Source organism: Mangifera indica, chromosome 1 (genome assembly GCF_011075055.1).
Source record: "Mangifera indica cultivar Alphonso chromosome 1, CATAS_Mindica_2.1, whole genome shotgun sequence".
In the NCBI taxonomy this organism is placed as follows: Eukaryota; Viridiplantae; Streptophyta; class Magnoliopsida; order Sapindales; family Anacardiaceae; genus Mangifera; species Mangifera indica.
This window is the reverse complement of record NC_058137.1, coordinates 17,555,076-17,580,496: the sequence shown is the minus strand read 5'-3', so window position 1 is coordinate 17,580,496 and position 25,421 is coordinate 17,555,076. Positions and strand designations below refer to the sequence as shown.

At 30.4% G+C, this 25,421-nt stretch overlaps 1 protein-coding gene and 1 long non-coding RNA gene across 3 annotated transcripts; one reads left to right on the top strand and one right to left on the bottom strand.

Moving 5' to 3' along the window:
- The first annotated feature begins 7,724 nt into the window (after nt 1-7,724).
- On the top strand, nt 7,725-8,994 carry LOC123230386 (transcription factor bHLH96-like). The gene is made up of 3 exons (XM_044656575.1): nt 7,725-8,259; nt 8,345-8,737; nt 8,858-8,994. The coding sequence occupies exons 1-3, from the start codon at nt 7,852-7,854 to the stop codon at nt 8,984-8,986; spliced, it is 930 nt and encodes a 309-aa protein (XP_044512510.1). The 5' UTR covers nt 7,725-7,851; the 3' UTR covers nt 8,987-8,994.
- A 3,556-nt stretch (nt 8,995-12,550) lies between these two features.
- Nucleotides 12,551-20,148, bottom strand: LOC123192028. Of its 2 annotated transcripts, XR_006496815.1 has the most exons (8): nt 20,090-20,148; nt 18,949-19,045; nt 18,792-18,809; nt 18,430-18,529; nt 18,116-18,212; nt 17,826-17,911; nt 14,391-14,492; nt 12,551-12,781 (listed from the first exon to the last, which is right to left on the bottom strand). It is a non-coding gene; the product is annotated as an uncharacterized LOC123192028 (long non-coding RNA). The 2 variants fall into 2 exon arrangements; XR_006496816.1 differs by lacking the exon at nt 18,116-18,212.
- Between the last annotated feature and the right edge of the window lie 5,273 nt (nt 20,149-25,421).

Below are 25,421 nucleotides of genomic sequence, written 5' to 3'. Positions count from 1 at the left end.
AAGATAAATATATATTTGTAGAATTTTAAAAAATTTTTAAAATTCAAATACCAACTCATGAGTCAATTTTTATTAAAATTTGTAGTTAGGATGAAGAGTAAAATTATCATATTAATAATAATATTAAAAAATATATAATTCAATATTATTCCCCTTAGATTTTAAAAAATTACATTTTTCCCCTCAAACCTAAGGTTTTCATTTTTTTTTCATTTTAGTTGCCCCCTAAACTTTTGAAAACTTCAATTTAACCCCCATTTTTCAACTTTAGATTACTCTGACAATCAAGCCGATGTCAACCTTTGCTTCTCTCCGATGTTCAAACTACCTTCTAGCGACGACACAGTGTGATGTCTTAATACACACCCTGGAGATCTCCACAAATAGATGATCTTTTCGTCGGACAAAGAGATCTTCAGGGTGTGTCTTTGTTGCACCTTGTGTATCGACCAAGTATTTCAATGGTGAAAAGCGACCAACTGAACTAAGAAAAAAGAGGATTCGTTAGAGATGGGTGGTGGCCGGAGAAAGGAGAGAAAAAAATAGAGGTGGGAGGAAATAGACACTTTTCAAAACTAGAAATGTTTAGGTAAGAATGAAGTTGTTAGTTTCTAAAATCTTTAGAGGGAGGGGGAATGAGATAAAATTATATATATTTTAATATTATTGTTAAAATAACGATTTTACCCTTAACTATAGTAAAAAATTTAACATAAATTAGCTCGGTGTTTGGGTTTTTGAAACCCCGTAAGTGTGTATTTATATTTATATTAAGACTTGGGTGAGAAATAGTTCTTTGGCTAGGATAAAACGAAGTATATTTATTTTAAATATACAAATAGATACATATTTAATATGTATCACTGTATGATTGATAAAATAATACTTAATTATATAATAATATATATAAATATATATATAATTATATACCTAAAATAAATACACAACCCTTATGTATAATTTATTGATTATGTGTATTTTAGTATATTTTACTTTATGTTATAATTATCCAACTAAACAGTCCTTATGAACTTTATTTTGTACGATTTTTTTTATAAATAATTGAACTTTGATAAACTATATTCTCAATAATGTCAACCAACTCAACCCATAGTACCCTACATCAATCAAGTGTGAAAATTGAATTGTCTTGATTTAGATACGAAATTTTAGCTATACTAACAAGTATGAAAAAAACAGTAATTCCTTGAATTATATTTATATAAAGATGTCATTGTAGAATGACAATAGTTTTATTGCTAAAAATTGACAGTGCACAAACTTGGAAGTTTACTTGTATCCATCTATTCATTAGGAAGTGACGCTGCTACATTCAACAATATAACAGAGAATAATTTATAAAAAAAAAAGTAATATTATACACACGCATATATATATATATATATATATATATATATATATATATATATATATATATATATATTTACCATATAAAAGTAAATAAATAAACAAATTTAAAAAATGCCTAAACGTGTTCCGAGAAGAATATAGGGACAGGCTTCACCAACCTTAATGGGTCCCAATTACTCAGTTACAATTCACTGTGTTTATTTTCCAGACAAAAACCATCAACAGGAAATGGAGATTTGCCTTCTTACAACAAGCAAATATTACAAGATCCCTCTGTTTATATATTATTGAAAGATTAGTCTTTCAGTGAAAGGTGGTTTTACAGAGAATTTTACTGATGATAACTGAATAATAAGAGTTTGAGATTTTTTTACAAGTTAAACCTTCTTCCACCGTATGTTACATTTAACCTTTTTATTTCATCAAGCTCCCCGTGAGGACAATCAACTAGTGCCATGCAGTAGTAGTATTAGATGACTTTCCGAATAGAATTATTGACTCAAACTGAGAAGAATTTATAAAATAAATTAATAAATAAAAATAAAATATGTGATGTTAATTCAAATGAAATTGTCGGATAATTCACTGCTAACCTTTAACGGCCTGATCACTACTATAATTTCTTTTTAATTTACTGTCACTCATTCATCTTGATCATAACCCAAGTACACTGTTTATAATATATATATATATATATATATATTGTAAGGAACAAACATGATATGAGTTTTGAATCTACTGATTTTAGTTAAGAAATACAAGAGAAAAATGACTAAATATTGAACTAAAACTTATTCAACACATAGAAGGTATGATTACAAAGTTCTTATACTAAAAGTTCATATAGCTGTAAATTTTTATCAAGAAAATATTCACCACAGATCTATCATCAAGAAGTAGGGAACTCCCATCTAATTACAATTAGATTCAAATATTTTTACCGACTTGAACGAATTCAGATCTTCCGATTAGAGAGGGAAAAAAAAAATAATAAAGAAGCCCTAAAATTCCCGAACACTTGAGAAGAATGGCAAATATCACACCTCTTCTTTGCCTTTACTTGAAACGGTTGGATTTTTTTATAGATATTTTAATAAAAAAAATACAAACCTTCTTTTTTTAAAAAATAAAAAAACTTGTATTTCTCACAATATGCAATTCGAATTGAAGCACCCGTAGAAATTGCAAGTCGAATTAAACGTGGTTTTTGGGTCGGCCATGGTTTTGAGGTTTTCGGACATTTGTGCATGCAAGTAATATAAGATTGCAGGTATCTCCCCAGGAAGATATGACATTGACAAGAGATGCTATGTCCAAGGGAGCAAGACAAAATTTAATAAAATTTATATTGTTTAATGTTGTATGCATAAGCATAGGTGTAAATGGATGTGAGACAAGAGGGACCCTCATGCTCAAATCAAATTTAGGAGTTACGAAGCTTTTATGACTCACGGACACTCATTAGAAGAGAAGTTAAAATTTGCTGTTTAACTTTGTTTTACGGTCTCCGTTTCTCTCTCTCTCACATGCATTTGGATTTCACATATATTTTGCATGTGGCGACATGAATGCCTAGCCTCATTATTATATTTTTAATTTCTGGAGTTGGGGTTAAGATAGAATTGTAATTTGAGTAGGGAGCTTCATTTGCACTATAATTAAGAACTGCTGCATTTTATTAACAGAGTTTGCTCTTAAGACACCTAGTTAATTAGCCGAATTATGGTTCGCGTTATTGCTATTTATTAGGAGCCACGTCTTCTGATTTTAGCTCAATCTTTAAGAAGATGCATGTCTATTACGGTCAGGGAAAGAAAGAAAAAGTAGAACAATGAAAACTGCTGCTGCCAATCTTAGAATCTTACCAATGAGTTAGGTTTACGTTTAGTTATCAGAGAAAATGTTATGATACTTGATTTAGCCTCTACTTACTAAACATTTTTGTAGCTGATGCTGCTTAATTTTGTCTAATTTTATTTTTGGGTCTTAAAAAATAGAGTTCTGTTTGGCGCAATATTTTTCCAAGTAATAATCTTCCAAAAATTCATTCCAACATTTCTCTTTCCTTATGTGGCATTGTCATATCATTCAATACAATATCTTTTTATTAAGTTAATATCACATATATGATGCTCATAATTTACATATAAAATCTGAGATAAATTCCGGAAAGAAAAGTGTTACTGCATTTTTTTACTTGTCTCAAATGAAATTTTATAAGTCTTTATTTATCTTTCTTTCTTATTCCATCTTTTACCATCACTCGTTTTTCGTTCCTCTCAGAGTGTTCTTTTCCTTGAATTTGAAAAAATGTGCATCAACGCATTGGTAAACGTTTGCATAATTGAGTTTGCAAAATTGAAAGCTTTGCAAGACATAAAAGAAGTGATACTTTATTGACATTTCCCGTCAACCAATTTTCTTTTCAGAAGGAAAAAAAAATTCTGACTAAAAGATATCTTCAAAAGTACACATGAATAGTTGATCAACCTGACCAATCAAGGCATGCAGTAGAGAAGAAAAGGAGAAAATATTCAATAAAATTATATATTTTTGCTTGAAGTTGGGAAACTGATTCGAGCAATTCAATGCAGCCATGACTTTGAAGAGAGTGTTGTCGTGGGTACTCGCTTAAGAAAGAAACTTAGAAATGTGGCATTACTTGGTTAACGCAAATGACTAAAATTGATGAACGAAGCATAATTTCATTGTTTTGCGTTTCCCTTTGTTTGAAAAATCAGTGAACACTGTCACCATATTCTGCAATTTACCGTAAAAGACGCCCTCTCTAGTACTTTCCTCCATTAAATGGACCACTATATAACACAAGGCATTGCTTTAATCAACGTTTTTTACAGTGAAACATTACAGTTGTATGAAAAATCTTTCAGTAGGTATGTTCACCATCCAATACAGTTTCAATGAAAAGTACATATAAGAATAAATGTGTCCGATCTACTAAAAATTCTTCCTACAATTCTAATATATATATATATATATGTATGTATGTATCTTATTCCTATCTAATAATTTCAAATTATTCTTTAACCTTTCAAGTGTAACGGAGATTCTTCGTGAAAGAGTAATTGTCTTCTATTGAACAAGATACAACAAGCTAACAAATACATGTCCATAAATTCGAAATAACTGTAAAATTTTTCCTTGGTAATTTGCAAATCGAACTGTCAATGGTAAAATAATAGTGCATTGAGAAGACTTGATGACTGGGGATAATTTTTTTCTATCCAAGTTAATACTCATATGTCTCTTCAGAATCTAAGCAATAGCAGTAGCAAACAACTAGCAACCAAATAACCTTGGGTTAATAAATTAAATTCCAGTTTATAGAACCAAATAAGGAAACGAAAAATAAAATGACAGGTACCCACCCAGAATCCAAGGGCCGCAATCCATGGTTTATTTGCAATTAAGATGATATAAAAATCCGTCTTGCTTGTACGGGCTTAGAATTTTTAAGTTAAACCAAAGCTGGAAACAAATCCATGGTTTCGCTTCTGTTCGTCGCCCTAGTGTCTCTTAAGAATAGCATTGGTTAAAAGGCATCGCATAAATTTATAACATTAAGTTTTTATCTTTATAAAGTAGTTTGACATATTGATCAGGCCAAAGGAGTATTTCCCGACCAAGTTTTAATGTCAAGACAAAAACACATTTACTCATGAGTCAATTTCTGTTAAAATATTTTATTAAAGATAAGAGTAAAATTGTTATTTTATCAATAATATTAAAAAATATAAAATTTATTTATTTTTCTCTAAAATTTTAAAAACTAACAACTTCATTTTAACCTAAAATTTTCTTATTTTGAAAAGAAACATTTTTCTCCCTCAAACCTAGGGTTTATTTTCTTCTCTTCTCCAGCTACCATCTCTGACCACTTGCGATGATACTTTCAACTGACGAAACACCGGCCAACGCGTCTTCAATGAAACACCCTCTTTGGTGTGCTTTCTCGTCAACAAAGATATGTCTTCATCAATTCCAGTCGATTAGTCTAAATCGACAAAGACGAATGTTGGAATCGATGAAGATGCTTGCTTTGTTGATTCATTTGGAATTGACAAAGAGGCATCTTCATCAACAAGAAAGAGCGATGGAAAGATGAAGACATGTTGGCTGGTGTTTCATCGATTGAATGCATCGTCGTCGAGAGATAGTGGTCGGAGAGAGGAAGAAAATAAACTCTATGTTTGAGAAAGGATAATATTACTTTTCAAAGTTAAAAAACTTTAAGTAGGGGAAAAGTTATTAGTTTTTAAAACTTTGGAGAGAAAATATACTGATTTTATATTTTTAATATTATTAGTAAAATAACAATTTTACCTTTACTTTTAATAAAAAATTCTAACAAAAGTTAGTCCATAGGTAAAATTTTGAGTTTTTTAAATCCCGTAAGTGAGACTTTGGGAACATATCAAAACTTGGGTGGGAATAAGTCCTTTGGCCTATTGATTATTGAAGAAAAATGCAGAGCCACTAGTTTATTTAATGACAACTTACACTAATTTTATATCAATTATGAAGAACATTATAATTCCTAATTATGTTTTCTATGAAGTTTTTGAAGACCAAATTAAAAAAAATTGTAGATGTGTACATATTTTTGCGGACAATGTCTACTTGAAAACTAGCTGGTAACTACAAATTAAGAGTCAGCAAAAGCATTTCCCTGCAAGGTATGCTGAAGCAACATATCACCCGTTACAGTTGCTTTGATCTGAATCTTTTTGTTAAAGAAAAACAATTTCAACATTTGAAATCAGCAAGCATGAGTTAGACCAGATGCTTATTATTAATTTGTTCTACAAAATATAAAGTTAATTAAGACTTCAACAATAGATCGTATCTCATAATTTATGAATAAAACGATACATTCAAAGATTGGCAGGTAGACGTATAATTAAACTTGGTATTAATTTCAAAGAAGTTGGGGAATATAAAGAAAAGAAATTGAAATTAAGTAGTTCACTTGATTCTCAGAGAAAAATTAAATCCATCATTCAGTCTTTGCATAACTTTGACTAGATATCTCATTATAGAATCGAATCCTAGCAATTTCAATGTACAATATTTCTTTCTAGTGACAAATCGTTTCTAAATAATACATAAATGAATTAATAATTCCTTTCTTAAATAAAATAAATCACTCTCAAACAAAGGAAGTTGACAAATTGATCAATTTGTATCTCATACTTTAATCAGTTAATAACACTCCATTGCCATCACATATACACTTCATTTTATTTATTTATCATTTTTTTATTATATGAAGGTTCATTTCATAACGAATTCTAGTCCCAAAGAAAAACCCTCTTGTTGTAACTTTGTAAAATGATGTTCAAGTTATTGTTGTAAATTTACAAAAATATCAAATAACTATAATATTTCAAGAACATGATTCTGTTAATTGTGTAAGATATTTAATCTTTATTTACACTGACCAAAACTTAACTTTTACACCATCTTCAGTTGAGGTTTGAGTGAATGCAAGAAGACCATAATTAATAACTAATAAAGATGAGTTGATAATGATTTTACACCAAAATTGAACACGAAAACACATATTAATGTGTGGGATAGAATGAGGTACGAATATTTTCATGGAAATGGGGGTTTAAGTTTAGCGTAGAAAGATTAAATAATGATAATAAAAGTGATTAAAAAAAATAAAAAAGAAAGGAAGATAGCATTCATGGATGGTGCTAAACACATATGAGAAAAGTGGACAGACACAGGTTGGCAGTATTAAGTTTCTTGGAAAGGGAGTAAGTTAGTCTTTATGGTATATGATTCCAGAGAGTGACCCCCTTGAATTTTGTTAATGTAATTGTAGCTTCATGGATTCTCTACCCAGACACCCTCCTGACTGTTGCGTTTTTCCTTGCAATTCTCTGCTTTTCTTTTCCCAGTTTGTCTCTTTCCCCCAGTCTCTTTCATCCTCCACACTGTTGCATTTAAACAGTTAACTTACTATGCACCAATTGTGAAAAAAGCAGCGCTTTCAAAATCTACATTCATACATACTCATTATTACCAATGAAAAGAATATTAGACCCAGAAGAAATTAATCATCTTTATCTCATAATGATCAATCAACAATTCTATGAGACTTGATTGACCTCTAATTTCGAAGTGTGACAATTTTTTGTAATAATCTGAGACAAACGAATATTTTTCTATGCAACTAGTTGCTGTATTTTATATATCTATTATCAAGAAAACACAATGGGACTGAAGGAGTTTAGTAAATGTAATATATATTTTATACATATAAAATAACAAGAGAATCTTTCTCCCTGACACCTAAACAAGATCTCTAGTGCAACTTGGTGAATGCGTATCAGAAGATTAAACACTTTAAAGAGAAGAAGACTAGAAACCGAGAGCCAAAAGGTTGCGTTTTTTCTAGATTATCCGTTGTTAGTTGTGTTTTAATTGGCTAAAACACTGAGAGAGACAATGGCATTAGAAGCCGTTGTTTCCCAACAAGAACCGTGTAGTTATGGCTTTATTAATTCAAATACCTTTGCTTTTGAAGATGGAATTCCTGCAAATTATGAAACCCTTGTCCAAAATGGAGGAGGGTTTGGTTTTAATAATCTGAATTCCAGCTATTCTTCAGTGATGCAGCAAACTTGTGACGGCGGCTTCTTTACCGGAGACTTTCCGCCTGTGGAAGTTCAAGCTCCGGCGGAAAGCTCATCAGGGCGGAGAAAGAGAAGACGTGTAAACAGAAGCCACAAGAACAAAGAGGAACTTGAGAACCAAAGGATGACTCACATTACTGTTGAACGCAACCGGAGAAAGCAAATGAATGACTATCTTAATGCTCTTCGATCTCTCATGCCGCCTTCTTATGTCCAAAGGGTAAACATCAAACATTTACCCATTTGAACACACAGACATTTATTCTTTCATGCTTCTCACTGACTGCACCAGTGTTTTTGTGTAGGGAGACCAAGCGTCAATTGTTGGGGGGGCGATTAACTATGTGAAGGAACTGGAGCAACTTCTGCAATCTCTTGAAGTTCAAAAGCGAAATCAACAAAAACTATCCGATGTTGGTTTCTCTACTCTCATTTTCTCAAATTTCTTTTCGTTTCCTCAGTACTCAACCCTCCACAACTTGTCAATGGATGAATCAACGGCAGAGAATCCTTCCGATGCAGTGGCAGATGTTGAAGTAACGCTCGTGGACAGTCATGCCAACCTTAAAATAATGGCAAATCGACGCCCGAAACAGCTCTTGAAGATCATCAGTGGGTTAAATTCTCTTGGATTTCATGTGCTTCACCTGAATGTCACAACTGCTGATCACAAGATACTATACACTTTCAGTCTTAAGGTAATTGGCGCATGACACAGTTTGTAATTTGTTTGTTTTCATTTTCTCTTAGAACACAAAACATATTATTAACTAATTATGAAGTTTCTTATAAATTTGTTCTATGGTTTGAGATGGCAGGTGGAAGAAATTTGTCAACTGAGATCGGTGAATGAGATTGCAGCTGCAGTAAACGAGATGGTGGGGAGAATTGAAGAAGATCTGTGCAGCTTTAACTTAGATCACAACCTTAATGATCTCATCTTCTAAAATGTAAACTCTTATTCGGACACTTAATTTATATATATATATATATATATATATATATATATATATATATATTAGTGTAACCAATTGAACCTTAATTGCGTTTCTTCTTTTTTTTATATGGTGGGAAATTATTTGTGCCTCATATACGATCCGACATTTCAAATCTAAAAGATATATTTGTTGTGCATGTAAGTTTCAAAATCGTTTTCTACTATTACTTTGATTGCTGAAAAAGTTTTAGATATAATGATTATTATTATTTTTGAATTAATGGCCTCCTATTTTTGTTTCAGGGTATGATTATATATATTAATAATGAATATAAATTTATATACTAATGATAATGTGACCTTTGTAATTTGAGTTTACTTTATTTTTAATTCAAAATCTTTCAAATTTTATGATGAAACATCAAACTTATTATTAATATGTATGGTTTTAGTGTTTGTATTATTTTATAATAAGTTAAAAATGATTATTCCATCAAATAAAGAATGTAATGCATGTAGTTATTTTACAGGAATACAAGTTCGAAATACTTATAAAAATAAGTATAACATTATTCATTTTAAAGAAAAGATTATTGAAATTCCATTTAATTTGTTTAATATATAAATTTATGCATAAATACTTACGATACAACTCCATTTTTCTTTATATGCAATACAGTTTTGAAAAATTGACGTCCGAATATGTAGCAAAATATATTTGATGGACTACAGTAAAGGCATTCTTTGTATATATCTCACTATCATACTTCCCTCTACTTTTTGGCTCTTGGATCTTGGTCACGGTGATCATCTTCAATCTTGGAGAAGGATCCAAGGTGAGCAGTGGAGGAAATGTACTCCACCCCACTATCACTCTGTTTTATGTATATATTTCTGAAAAGGAGAACCTGTAACTCAAAATTAACTCACCATCCATGTGGGCCTATCTCAAATAAAGTGGCAGCAAAACCCCAAAATTCATGAAATCTCCCATTTATTTTCAAGCTTTTGCTTTACACACTATATAAAAAAAAAAATTGGGTCTTTTAAGTGGGAAAATTTTCTCCTGTTCCAGTGTTAATATTTTTAATGGCGGACGTTATAATAATGATTGACAACGAAATTTTTTGTTATTAAAATTTTTCAATGAACTATTTTTTATCGTTAAAATTATAAATTTATTTAATTTTAACCACAGTATAAATAATCAATCAATAAAATTATTAAAAAAATATTTATAACAATGAAATATGATTTTTATTATTTTTTTTTCACTAAAACTAATATTTTTTGGTAGTGACAACTGGGAATAACGTCACTTAAGAGTTCCTCATTTAGAAATAATAGTACTTCTGCAGATTTTTTGCACATTTCTAGTTTGCCATCCCACCAATATTGTGAAATCAAATTAACCCAGAAAAAAATATGTTACCTATTCAATATCTTGTTCAGTTTGTGCATGTAAAACTTTTGAGAATCTAGCCTTCTGGTGAGTGTCTCATCTCATTATCATGGGACTCTCGGTAGAATCCAGGGAGTTGGTCACTGAAGATATAATATTCAACAACTGAATTATTATAGCCCACTATTTTCTTCTTGGATTATTAGTTTGATTTGATGAGATTCTTTCGAATGGAACAATGTAATAATTATGACTTTCCGCTGGCAAGGTTTTTTGGCATCGTAAAGAAATAAGTTAGATAATTATGAACTGTTTTAAGCGGAATTTAGTTACCCTATTTAATTATGTTTACCGTGTTTATTGAACGGTATTGAATTTACAGGACCCTCATGCTTGAAGTCCTGGAGAGAAAAAAAAAAAAAAAAGTAACAAAAATATTTTAATGGGTTCCGCTATTACATTATAAAAAAATAAACTGTCTTTCCTCAGAATAGTTTGGTTTCCATGACTGAACATAAAGCTGAAGGGAGAATATATATTTCTACATCTTGATTCATTATGAGTTGAAATTTTGACAGAAAGTAGAAATAGAATATATATTATGTGGAATTAATTGTTGTTTCTTCAAGGGATATATAATTAGAAGGAGGTGAGGCTTGTTATGCACATGCATGGCCTGAAAAGCTAATTTCAACAGGATTTGATTTAGAGATATGGATAGATACAATGAGTAAAAAAAACGTACTAAGAAAAGGCTTCAAAATTCAATAAAAAAGCTATAAAGTTATCTTTGAGTAATGTAGTACAAGCCATGAGCACCATCATATCAAAAGCTCTCTATTCTTTCAAAATAATTTTGCACTATAATAAATGCCACATATGTTTTAGATATTCTAGATAATAAACATTATCAAATTAATCAAAATATTAAATAATTTGTATTTGAATTTGCTAGCCTTTTGAAAGAATAACAAAGAACATGAAATTGAAGATGAAGTTAAAAAAAGAATATAATAATGATTTTAGATGCACATATCATAGTGGGTCTTCTACCTATAGTTAATAATAGTAGAATCATTTTTAAATGTAACTCACTAGGTTTTATTGGTTTAATGTTTTCAACTTTAGTCAAATCTTTTCTTAGCTAAATTGAAGAAAAATAATAATATATAATTAAATGACGAGGATGTTTAAAATGTATTTGTATAACTAAGGATTGAAAAGAGAGAGATAAAATATAAATATGATGAGAATCTTTAAGCTTAAGAAATGGAAGAGTAAAGGCTGTGTAAAAATCGTGTCAAGTGAAGCAGGGTTTTGGGGGCCTTTTATAGTGTTTTCAGCTGTTGAATGACTATTATATTAAGCTTTCTTCACTTGGTGGAAAGCCAAAATTTTATAACATCTCTTTAAATTTTCAATACTTATGAATAATTACATTAATTTTGTTAAAAAAATCAAAACAGATAAACGTAATTATTTAATGTCTTGTAAAGTGGAATTGAATGAACTTAAACTATCTCACTAAAACTTTACAATAAATACCTAGTGGGACAAAATTTAGTTTAAAAAAAAAAAGAGTAAAGCCCACATTTTGTCCAATATATAACACATTTCAAAAATTTGCTCCCTCTCTCTATAGTAGGATGATATAGATTGATTTGGTTGCTTGTTAAGCTATCACATACCAATGTTATATACTAATTTTTCAAATATTAATGTCGATAATGTTCTGGTGAATAAATTCGCAAGGTTGTCATTAAAACGTATTTGCTTAACATCAATCTATCAACTCTACGAAAGCCTATGAGTGTAAAAACTTTGGTAAGATATGTTTAGCTCTGTCTCCTTTAATGTATCCTTCTTTATTTTGGGGAATTCAAGCTGCATTGTCTTCATATACTATAAAATAATTGTCTGTTGTAGAAGAAAAACTATATGCATTTTGGATATGATATATAACAGATCGTAATAAAATGCATTCTTAGTTGGCTTTATGGAGAGCTAAAATCTTTGAATGTTTCGAAAATATTGCAATCAAAGTTTTGTAATACCCATTGTAGATATATATCCCCACCTAGAATATACACCCAAAGATACATGTTAACTTAAACCTTTCAAAACACGCACACACAATGATATTAAATGCATAGTAATAAATAAACTTTCATGTACATAAAAAGGTGTTATCATTATTTCAAAGAGCACCTATATTATACAGTAAATCAAATCTATACGTATACGGGTGTCAAATACAAATCTCAAGTGGAAAAACATGAATTAAAACCCAAATGGAATACAAATAATAGCCAAGGTTTAAAATGACCTGAATGCTCCTTTCTTTTGCAATGTCTCGAGTTGATCCATTAGTGCCCCCACTATCCCACAACTCCATATACCTGCCTACGAAATCACAAAAAGAATACTGTGAGTGATAAACGTTTAATAAGTAAATAACCTCTTGGCACTCTGCACATAACATCAATAATAAAAATAATCATATAAGTGTTCCATTCTTAAACAATGTGGTGTTTTCGGATGTTTTCCTAGCATCTCAATTATCCATTCGAATATTTGAGCACTCAGTGCCTAATCTATAATAATAATGTCATCCGAGATGACCAATGTCAAATGATATATATTAATATTCCAAATGGCTAATGAAAACATGCAACATCCCATATGTCAAACATAAAGTGCACTCAGTACACTTATGGTCAGACTTTGAGTTATAGATACCTATCACAAGAGGAGTAAGATCCCTAGCTTCTCCCAATATTGCACAAGCACCATAAATGTTAAGACGCCTAATGTTAGTGTATACACGAGCATCTCAAATGCTAAGAGACCCTATGACAGTGTATAATAATCAAATGGGTATCAAGATCACATGGACTAGCCATAAAACTTTCATAACCATAACACACACAACTCTGTGGCTAGATATGATAATGCATCATTTTCAATTTTTTAACTCGAAATCACTTTGATTGGGTTTTGTGTCATTGTCCACACAGTTAGGGCACCCTAAAATATCCTCTGTGTTATTATACACACAATCAAGTACCTTTAAAACAATTTTTTTTATCTCATATTGCCTTTGTTAGAACCAAAGTATTCTCATTCCCCATATTCACCTCTCTTAGGGGTAGAACAATCATTTTATGTCCATAAACAGGTGTGACTAAATCCATGCATGCTTACTTCCAAATTTCTTAAATAAACATGACTGTGTGTTTCCTCTAACATGGACGTGTTATCATGAATCAACACACATAGGCATGCTAAAAACCTACATGAGTGTGTTATTCCAAACCTTCACACATGATCATGTGTCCTATACCACACAGACGTGTGTGTTTCCCTAATTATAGATACTCGTTTGCCTAAAATACATAAGGACTATTTATACGTAAAGACACACTACCATGCTTCTAACCTTACACAGGTATGTGTTATCTTTATACAGAGTTCCAACTTTGCCTGCTTTACCAATTTCGACATTCATACTATAAACTTCTCATATAAAATCATTCAAACAGAGTCCTAAACCCCTTATCATGTTTCATAACACATCAATAATAGCAAAATATGGACCTTTTCAATAAATCGATTAAAGCACTATGGAATATATCATCAATTCCAACAGTGCATGAGTATATCATTAAGCCAACTCACATTATTCCAGTTTATTTCAAAAGCACTATGGAATATATCATCAACTAATTCATTCACAATCCTTGCTAGCAAATTGCTAAATCAGTTAAATCAACAATTGCACCCTAAGGATTTCAGATCACATGGTTTTTAACTCTTTATATACATAGTATTAATCTCATCGATGAATATATATACACATAAATCCCTAACACGCGTATGTACTATTGTATTCAAGATTCCAGTTAGAAAACTTAAAAGAAATCTATCATCCCTACCGTTAACCGTTAGAGATCTCCAAAATATGTCAAATCAACAAGTAATCAAACTAAGCAAGGATGGACATCGTATTTACCTTACTTATAGCAATTGGAAAGTCTTCATTTGGCTTTGATGAATTTTCTAGCATCTCTTTGCGTTCCCTAGCTTCAAGGTCTTCAAACTTTCTCAACTTTCTCTTTGGATTCATGAAAATATGATAAACAATACTCAACCAAATGTCTCTACACTCTTTTATTTTTGCAAAAAAAATGTGACATAAGGTTTTATGTCACCAAACACATAGACGTGCCGATTGTTACACCTTAATGGTAGTTTTTGAAATCACTGTGAAACTGATTCTTGTCCACAATTCAAATTATTGAACACACATAAATGTGTACCTTTTTATACACGCATGTGTGTTTCTTCTAGACTTAACCATTTTTCATGCACCTTATGGGAAATGACAATTTTTCCCTAGCTGTGAACTCCCTCACATGACTATGCACACCCAAAATCACATATATAAAATTAAACAAGCACAAATTAAGAGACAAATGATGAAAATAACTTTAAACATATATATGGGTGTACAAGTTTCTTTGGTAAAACGTCATGATATTGATGTGTCACTGCAAGTAAAGACACATTTCACCTATGAGCGAGTCTTATGAAGGTTAAAAAGGTAACCAATATTTGTATATCTAACCAAACTAGAATTGTTAGAGGATTTAACAGAATAGAATAACCTCAAATATCTAGTTTTATATAGATAACGAAATATATATTTGATTCCATTCCAAGGTTGATGGATTGGTGTAGAACTAAATTGAGCCAATAAATTTACTCGGAAAGGTATATTTAGTCTAGTGCACGGGGACAAATATAATAGGACACCAATGGTAATAAAATAAGATACTTTTGGACCAAATATCTTTTCATCTTCTTTAAGATGAAAGAGGTTATTTTTAGAATCAAGAAATTGAACAACTATTTGGGTGCTCAAAGGATAAACTTTATCCATATTAAAATATTTTAACAATTTTTCAATATAGGTTGATTAATAGATATGTATTCCATTTAAATCGTACTCGATCTATAAATTGAGAAAATATTTCATTCCTCAAATCTTTCATCTTAAATTTCTTTTTCAGGTATTTAACAAATTTTATAAGCTTTTCAAGAGTTTCAATTAAATTTATGTCATTAACATATATTATTACAATTGCAAATCTTGATTTAAATCTTTTTATAAAGACACATAGACATATAGAATCATTCATATAGTCTTCTTTTATCAAGTATTCACTAAGATAATCCATATAATGATCTTTGTAACTTGATTGAGTACGTGTCTCTTGGAGTGATCTTTTTTGCTTTGGACAATTTAAATCCTACAAAGAATTTTATATAAATTTCAGTATCTACGTTTTTATACAAATAAGTAGTAACTATATACAATAGAAGTATATTTAATCCTTCTGAGACAATTAAACTGATCAAATATCTAAATGTTATTATATACATCACAAGTGAGTGTGTTTTATCAAAAGCTATACTTGGTCTTTAGAAAAAACCTTAGGCCACAAGTCTTGCCTTATATCTAGCAATCTCATTTTTCTCTCTTTTTTTTTTTTTTAAATCACAAATATCAATTTATATCAACGGGTTGGACATTTTTAGACATTTGGACTATGGACCCAAATACTTGTTGTTTGTAAGAGATTGATTGTACTTAAATTGCTTGTTCCCATTTAGGCTAATCATGTGTTTATTTCCTTTCATCCACAATATGTGGTTCGTAATCATCAACATTAATAATTTAGTAGCTATTGTAAATGAGAATACACCATCCATGTTAACCATTTCAAGGTTCCACATTTCTCTTATATAAGCATAATTTATAGAGATTTCTATATTCTCATTTTTCTGTATTTCGGGGGTTCGTTCCTCTTTAAAAGCTTAAGTTGCTTCAAGGATCATAATATCTTCTGGAGAAATAACATTGGGTATAGATTTTTATTCATTTTAGTATCATCATGGTTGGTATTACACTATAGATTGTCTAAAGCAATTGATTTTTGTTGCTAAAGATCCAAAAAATTGCGACTTTAGACTTTAGTTAATGAAATCACACCCGTCACAAATGTCTCCTCTGCATTAGGTAATAGACAATGGTTTATATTTGATTAGCTAACGGTAAAAATAACCGCTACATTAGTAACCCAAATACAACAATTTTGGTGTGATCTAAACTAACAGTTTGTTTAGTCCCTAATGCAACAATTTTAATTAGTAAAGGCAATGGTTATCAGAAACATTAGATGACAATTATAAATTATTTTAAACAACAAATTGTGTTATTTTCAAACTACGACTATTTAGTTAAGCCAACAGTTATCGGGAACATTAAGCAATGATTATAAGCTATTTTAAGTAATAACTTGTGTCATTTTTAGACAATAGCAATTTAGCTAAGACAACGGTTATGAAGAATATTAGACAACAATTTTACATATTTTAAGCAATATATTGTCTCATTTTTAAGTAACGATTGTTTAACTAATGCCATGGTTTGTGGTTTTATAAAGTCAACAATTTTAATGGTTAAAGCAACAATTGTATATTTGTTGCATCAGTTTTATGTATTTAATACAACAGTTTGTGTACATAATGCAATAGTTTAGTTTTATTTTTTTACTTTTACCCTATTTTAAATAAAGAATAAATAACCTAAAGAAATTAAAATAGGTATAATCAACTAAGAGATAGAAAAATAAAAAAACAAAGTCATATATTTTAATAAAATATTTTTCAATTCAAAGTCAAGTAATCCAAATTTGTATAATAGATACTGAACATATACAATTTTAACACATCTTAACATAATCCAAAAATAGGATTTTAGTCCTTAATAAAAGACATTTTCAAAAGATGCCTAAATCACATATCTCCTCAATAATCATGAAGTTAAATGCCCACACTTTTTTCTACCATCATCAATCACCATTCTTAAACAAAAAAGAAAATAATCAATTAAATTGTTATTTAATCAAATATTAGAATATAAATTAACAGACCACTATGTGCTCACATATGACCAAAAAAATAGTAGTAATTAAGATTTATCATAATATTAGAATATAAAAACTAACTCCTCATATATATGATCCATTATAGTTAAATTTCACTACAACAAATAACAAAATTGAAAAACAAATACGATTGCATTACATCTTTCCATAAGTACATTCAAGTTAAATTGTAATTGAAAAAAATTTATAAGAAAATATTTAAATAATCGTCAAACATGTTTATCATAATTATTCTATAAGATAGATTATGCGAACTTTTAAAGAAAATAATATTGTTACCTTTCGTTATTTTGTGTACTTGAAACACCTTAAAATAAACTAACTCCCCTAACCCAATTTGTCAAATAACAACTAAATTTGATATATTCAGAATCAATTAAAAATGAATTCAACACACTAACATGATGCTATTATAAGTGCATCAAGTCACTCACCTGCCCAGCAAACCATGGGTCAATACAGAAGCGGGAGGTGGAGTGGCAGTTGCCAATCGAGATGTTGCTTTAAATGCCCATGTTAACTGTGTAAAGCGTTTTAAGATTCAGATGAAATTTTGTCAATGCCAGAAGCACGCCATTAAGCATTTATTAGCATGATACTTTGTATAGAAACACAAAACAAAGGCTCACAACCAAAGAGATATTCATATGAAAATCATCTTGTAGAACGTGGTGCACACTAGACAATATAAAATTTCAGTGTCTTAAGGCAAGAAAATATATACCTCAACCATAGACACAAGTACTGCAGACATCATAGCAAATGAATGACATGCTGAAAAAGTGGGTGGCCCGCACCAGAAAGGGTATGAGAATTTGAACCTAAAATAACAAAACACATGAAATTCCGCAACCAGTGAAAAGATCAACACTAGCATTCACCTTCAACCACTCACACAAAAAAGAAAAACTGTCCATACATATTGCAGGAATGTCTTCACTTGCACTACCATCCACAAAATTACAGTTTAGTTCAACATTGTTTAATATAATGGATGATGTTACACTGAAATCATAAAATAAAAGTATTAATGCTTACTGGTCAAAAAAGAAGTTTGGATATCTCAATGTAATGGAATGGTACAGCTAGAAATGTCCCTTAATCTTCTTGTTCTGCCTCCAATACCTATGTTAAATTTCTACATAATATAGCAAAGAATTTAGAGAAAAATTGAATCTAAAGTTCATTTTTTATTTCCTACTTTTTAGACTGACATTAAATAATGATGAACAAGTAACTAGCAACTTTATACTAAAAACAAAAATTAAATTAAAGAAGCATAAAATTAATAAATAAATTCACACTATGGACATCCACTAAGGAGGCCGAATTGTGCATTTTCCAATGGCTTGTACATTCTACGTAACTTAAGATGCATGCTATGATAGAAAAGAACCTACCCAATGCCAACTCCTTGTCTTCATTAGTTGTATCCGACATATCAGCATCAGCCACCGAAACATCACATTCAAGAATATTCATGGACATATGTTATATTATTTATCACAATTTGCAAAGATAAACATTAGTCTGAAGGGCATTTTCCAAAATAAATACCTGGTTCATGCTCTAGACAACAAAACTCCTAACCATCTGCACAAAGCCGTACGTGCAGGATACCACTTTGCAATTGATAGCTCCTCTCACGATAGATCTATCAGATTTCCCACAATATATAATAGCGAAAAAATGGTACAAATTAACTTATAATAACAATTTAGCAAAACATCAAAGATATTTAAGATCAAGGATGTCAATACAATGATTAATAACTCATTCCCAAAAATAAGCTTTAAAATTTATAAAGTAAAACAAAAGGATGTAAGAAGAATGAAACAGAGGTCGTTATGGTCAACTGAATAAAGCATTGATATGCAAGAAAAGAGATTAATATTTCATAGTATAGAAAAAAACATAGTCAACTCACCAAACTTAAACATAAACATGTAAAATGTAAACTTCTTTAAAATAGGACCAAGCAAAATAGAACCTGCTTCTGAGTAAGACATCTTAAGTATATGATTCTCCTCCACTCGTTTATATGTATAACATTTTTTATGTCCATTTTTTGTTCATTGATCAGTGTGAAAATGTACCTCTATCTTCATTGTTCGGTGTCCATTTTTTGTATTTCAAGTATATGATTCTCACTCTACATCTTAAGCAAATTTTTCTTTTACCCACCACAGCGATTTTGTTTGTGTGTATAACATTAACATCATCCAAGAGACAAAAGTTTTAGGTGCGTTAACTATTGATGCTGAAAAGAACAATTCCTGCCAACATCTTTACCCAATCCAAGAAAGCTTAATTATTTTGGCACACACTTTCCCTCAAACGTGTCATTTGTTCCATCTCTAACCCTATAGTTTTGTCAGTCTTTTCCACGTCCTATTTGAGTCGCAGATTCCAACTTTGAGGCAGCAAACACAAAAACATGGAGATGGGTTTTCTTTTCTGTAGTACAATTTGACACACACTCAACTACCTAAACAACGATTCATCTAAAACCGAAAAAATTAATTAAATCTGAAAATTTGAAACAAACCCTGTAACCCCTAATTGATATTCTAGGGTTCATGCAAATAATTAATTCCACATTAGTATAATGACTAATTGACAAAATATAATGAAATGAATATAATCACATAAGAATAGAGTAGACAAAATAAGAAAAAACAAAAAGACAAAGATGTACCCGAGGAGGAGGAGTTGAGCTGCCGAGGAAGATGGGTTTTTATACCCACGTGCCTAAGTGATTAACTTTACCGATTTATGAGTATTATATTTATTTTTTAAAATAATAATATTATTAATATAATATTTTTTAATAATATTATTATATTATATCATATTTATTAATTTATTTTAATAATATTATTATATTTAATCTCAAATCAAACTTAAATTAATTAATGATATTGTCTAATGGACTTATATTGCATAACGGTATAAAATCTGTTATTAATTTTCTAATACAATATTATTAAATCTTATGCTTTTTATTAATTTTCTAATATAATATTATTAAATTGAATATGTTAATTTTTTAATATAACATTATTAAATTGAATTTGTTAATTTTCTAATATAATTCTGTTTAATTTGTTGTTTTATATTTAATAACGTTATGGTTTATTTTGTAATCATTGTTTATTGTTAATTTTTTATTACAATACTATTAAATTCATTGTTTTATTTATTATAATGTTACGATTTTTTTCAACCATTGTTTATTGTTAATTTTTTAATACAACAGTATTAAAATTGTAGCTTATATTATTTTAAGCAACAACTTAAAAACCATAGCTAAGTTAAGTGTAGCCTAAAGCTTAATATATATCTATTTTATTTTTTACCTTTTGTTTTTAAGGAACAATATCCTTTTATCCAACAAACTTATCACGCTTTTGACGTGTAGTAGATTAATTAAGTTTGACTTGAATAAATTATTTAGTAATCACATTAACTTTTGTTATAATTGTTAGACTTTTGTGGATATAATTACAAGTTAGAAAATGAAGTTCCTCAAATAATGAGAGCGGCTTTAGTTGTAATGAAAAAGAAGTAATTACATGGTTTATACATTTTTGAAGGTACTACAATAGTGGATTCAATGGCAACTAATTTAGATAAAACTAATGAGACAAATCTTTGGCATAAAAGATGAGGATACATTATTAATGTAGACCTAACAAAATTATGTGAATAGAGAATATTAGATCCTAAGAGAGTAAATATTATGGATTTCTATGAAAATTGTATCTTAAATAAATCACATATATTAAAATTTATTGTTTAGATTTATAGGATTCTCCATAGATACCAAATTAACACTTAAACTCAAATTATTTTCTTACACTTGTTGAAGATTATTTTGGGAGCATATAGGTCTATTTTTTAAAACAAAAACATCAAGTTTTTTATTATTTTAAAGAATAGAAAACACTAGTTAAAAATTAAACAAATAAAAATATAAAGGTTTAAATAACAAACAATGATATGAAATTTTGTAACAAACAATCTTCTGGCATTTGTAAACATGGAATCCTTAGACATAAAACTTTCACTAGTACTCCTCAACAACATAAACATTGAGAGAATGAGTAAAATCATTTTAAACAAAGTTAGGTATATGTTAGTTGTTTCTAGATTGAGTAAAAAATTTTGGGCAAAAGCAATTGCTATTGCTTATATCTAATAAATAGATCTCCCTCTTCATCTCTGAATTGCAAAAGACCTATGAAACTTAGGATAAATAGGCTTCCACGGTTACATCATTTAAAACCTTTTGGATATCAAACTTATATTCATTTGAACCAAGGAAAACTGAACCCTAAAGCTCTTCAAGCTATTTTTAAGGTATCTTATGGGTACAAATGGGTTAGAAAATTTGGTTAATAAATGAGAAAAAAGCTTCATCAGTAAAGTTATTTTTAAGGAGTTAATGTTCTATAATATCTCTTACAACTATAAAAGGTATGCAAATTTTTGGACAAGTCTAAATTGAGGTGGAGAAATCAATATCCTTTAATCAAATCCAAATAAAGTTGTCGGATGATAAACCTGATTCAATTTGAAATCAAGTTTATACTCCAAAGCATGAAGAAAAAATAATAATCAGGGATCATCTTAGGCTTTAGTTGGATCCAGAATAGAATGAGATTAAAACATTTATCTTTCAAATAATCTTCTATTTAGAGATAGAGTTAAAAGAAACATTAGACTATTGTCACGAGGTAACTTTTTACCAAGTAAAAGTCAGACAAAACACCCCTATGAAGCAACCAAGTGCCTTAGTTGACTTAACATTACTCAAACATTGCTATACACTACTACTGCGGATCATCACTGCAATGTTTCAACACTTTATTTAATTCAACAAGCTCAATTTTAAGCAACACTAACATACATTCAATACATATTTATTACAGAAAAATACTCCTAACCTTTATTTATAACAACAATGAAAATTACAAATGACAATACACACACTCCCACATATGCTCATTCGCACATTGTGTACATTATCACTCAAACACTTAATTTACTCAATATGACACACTCATTTGTATCACTCTTATGTACACTCAACACATTCAAGCATTCCTATACATGAATATAATTCTTGTGTGCATCTCACAGTACACACTAAAGCATACACATTTCCTATATGTATATGTTGTCCCTTATACATGTTTGTACTTCCCTCATGCAGCCTACTCAAATGCATGCCCTTGCCACATGCACCTTGATGCACCCTTATGACATATATTCCTTTATTTGGAAATTTATGCTTTCACTTATGCATCATCGTTCAAAGGAAGTCACCAACCCTTTTTATAGTTGCAAAAACGTAGCAGTTACAACCATCCAAAATTTGAATTCAAACAAGTAGTTTTCTTACATAACCTCTCTCAACCACCCTTGGTTATTTATGTCCAAATAGCTCCTCTATCCAAGACAATGCCAACTGTTTAAGCAACTTCCTAACCTAACTTTTTATCATATTATGCTTATCAAAGTCCAACTATCCAACAACTCTTTTAATCATCCAACTCAAACTATTGTCTTGTAAGTTTCACTACTTGCCTACACAAACTGTACTTTGATGATACGTGCTATATGAACTCGTGCTCATTCCATACACTCTAATAACTCAATCAGTTATTTACTTTGCAATTCACAAGGCTTGTTACTAGATTATTTAATGTCACTCTGTTCAGCCTTCGTCAATGCTAAATGGCTAAAATAATATTTAAAGTATTTCTTCACGACACTTGACTTATTTGCAAACCTGTAATGACAAAATCCCATACATTGTCCTAATATGCCTATACATGCCACTCCAATGCTTCTACTCAAATTTCACATGCCTACTTTGTGCACTTTGTATGCCTTTAAGTCTCAAGTTATGTGTTGCTCCTATGCACTTACTTTGCACTCGTGCGTGAGTCTGTACCTCTACTCGTGTGCCTACTTGCATATTGTCTTGTCACTTTGCACCAATCTCTCACACATTTGGCCTCATCTTTAAGTCTCAATAATTAAGGGTGTGACAAACCTCACCTACCAAAAAGAATCAACGTCCTCGTTGATGTCACCATACACTCTAATTTATCTCAAGTTAGACCAACGTCTGTGTGCACCTATGCATGTCTAAGCCAACATATGTTGCCCATTCTTTCTATGCCATGTTTCATCTTCCACGTCAATTAACCTCTTTTGTCATGGAAAGCCTTCTGCTTAGTTGAGTAGTTGGGTGTCCCTCTTGGACCTGAACCCCAAATATGGCTTCGTTAGACCTTTGTATGCATCTTTGCCCCAATTCTCACATACATCAACACAATATCTTTGTACACTCAAGGTCTCGTATACCTTAGATACCATACAATCCAAAATTCTTTTTTCTCTTAAATGACAAGAAAACACAACTAGGATCCTACACCTAGCACCATCGTCACGTTACTCTTAACCTTTTTGGCAATGTTGACTTGTAAGCCAATTTTAATAAACTTGAATGCTTTCTTTAACCATCAGTCAACTCAACTAAGTTACATTCACTTTTGTAACCTTTTGAAGTGTACCTCCCTACACTTGAAAAGATCCTACTCCGTTCTTTTAGACAAATCCAACACCACACTTAGAAATAGCAGTAAGCACCATAATATCAATGAGGCAATACTGGAAATCTAGCACCAGGCTTTCAACTCAGCCACCAAATTGTAATCCCCATAACTTTTTTTACCAAAACACAATACATGGACACTCACATCTATGAACCACATCCTCTAGAATGTATAAACACCAATATTCTTGATCCATATATTGTTTATTTAATCAAAACTTCAACGACAATAAAATAGAAACATTAACTCTTTAGTAATTCTTAGGTCTATGAGAATTATATCAAACAAACACTACAATAGTTTTCCATTTAGGTCAAGTCCCACTTATCATAGAAAACATTCTTAATCTTGGATATTCTGCTATTTTCTTTTGCTTTATTTTGATTTTTCTTGCACTTCTTTTTAGCACCAACTGAAGTATCACATAACTACTACCCTCACAGCAAAATTTCTCCAATATTTAGCTTGCACCTATGATTGAAAAAATGCAAGGCAATTGAACCTTCATCTAATTCTAAAAAACAACGGATTAATGAGCATCACACAAACATTTCGTTAGAGTGTGACATTGCGTCGACTCCAAACATCTCGCTCACACAAAAAGGTTGTGATTTCTCCTTAATATTTGAATCCAAATAACGTTTTTCCATTGTGGCTTTTGATACCAATTCTTATAAATTTTTAGGCTCTAATACCAACTCTTCACCTAATCCTTTCTCTGATAACAACTATCACAAGGGTAACTTTTCCCTAGGCTTGTCAAGCAAAAACACTGTCATGATGCAACCAAGCACCTTACTTGACTCAACATGACTCAAACATTGTTACATGTTACTATCGCATATCATCACCACAATGCTTCAACATTTTATTTAATTCGACAAGCCTGATTTTAAGTAATACAAACATACATTCAGTGTATATTGATTACAGGAAAATACTTCTAACCTTTATTTATAACAACAAAGGAAATTGCAAATGACAATGTACACACTCCCGCACATGTTCATTCACACACTATGTAACACCTAATCCGCTCAATATGACACATTCACTTATATCACTTTTATGTACACTCAACATATTTACACATTCCTATAGATGAATGTAATTTACACACATCCACACACCCTTGTAATTGCATTAATCACCCATGCATACATTTCCCACTTTTGTAAGCATTTTCTGTCACTAATGCACACACCCAATATTCTTACATGTATCACATTACACACTTAAAAATACACATTTCCCATTTGTATATGTTGTCCCTTACACATGTTTGCACTTCCCTTATGTTACCAACTCAAATGCATGCTCTTGCCACATGCACCTTGATGCACCTTCATGACATATATTCTCCCACTTGTGCCTTTATGTCCTTTCTTGTTCACAATCATT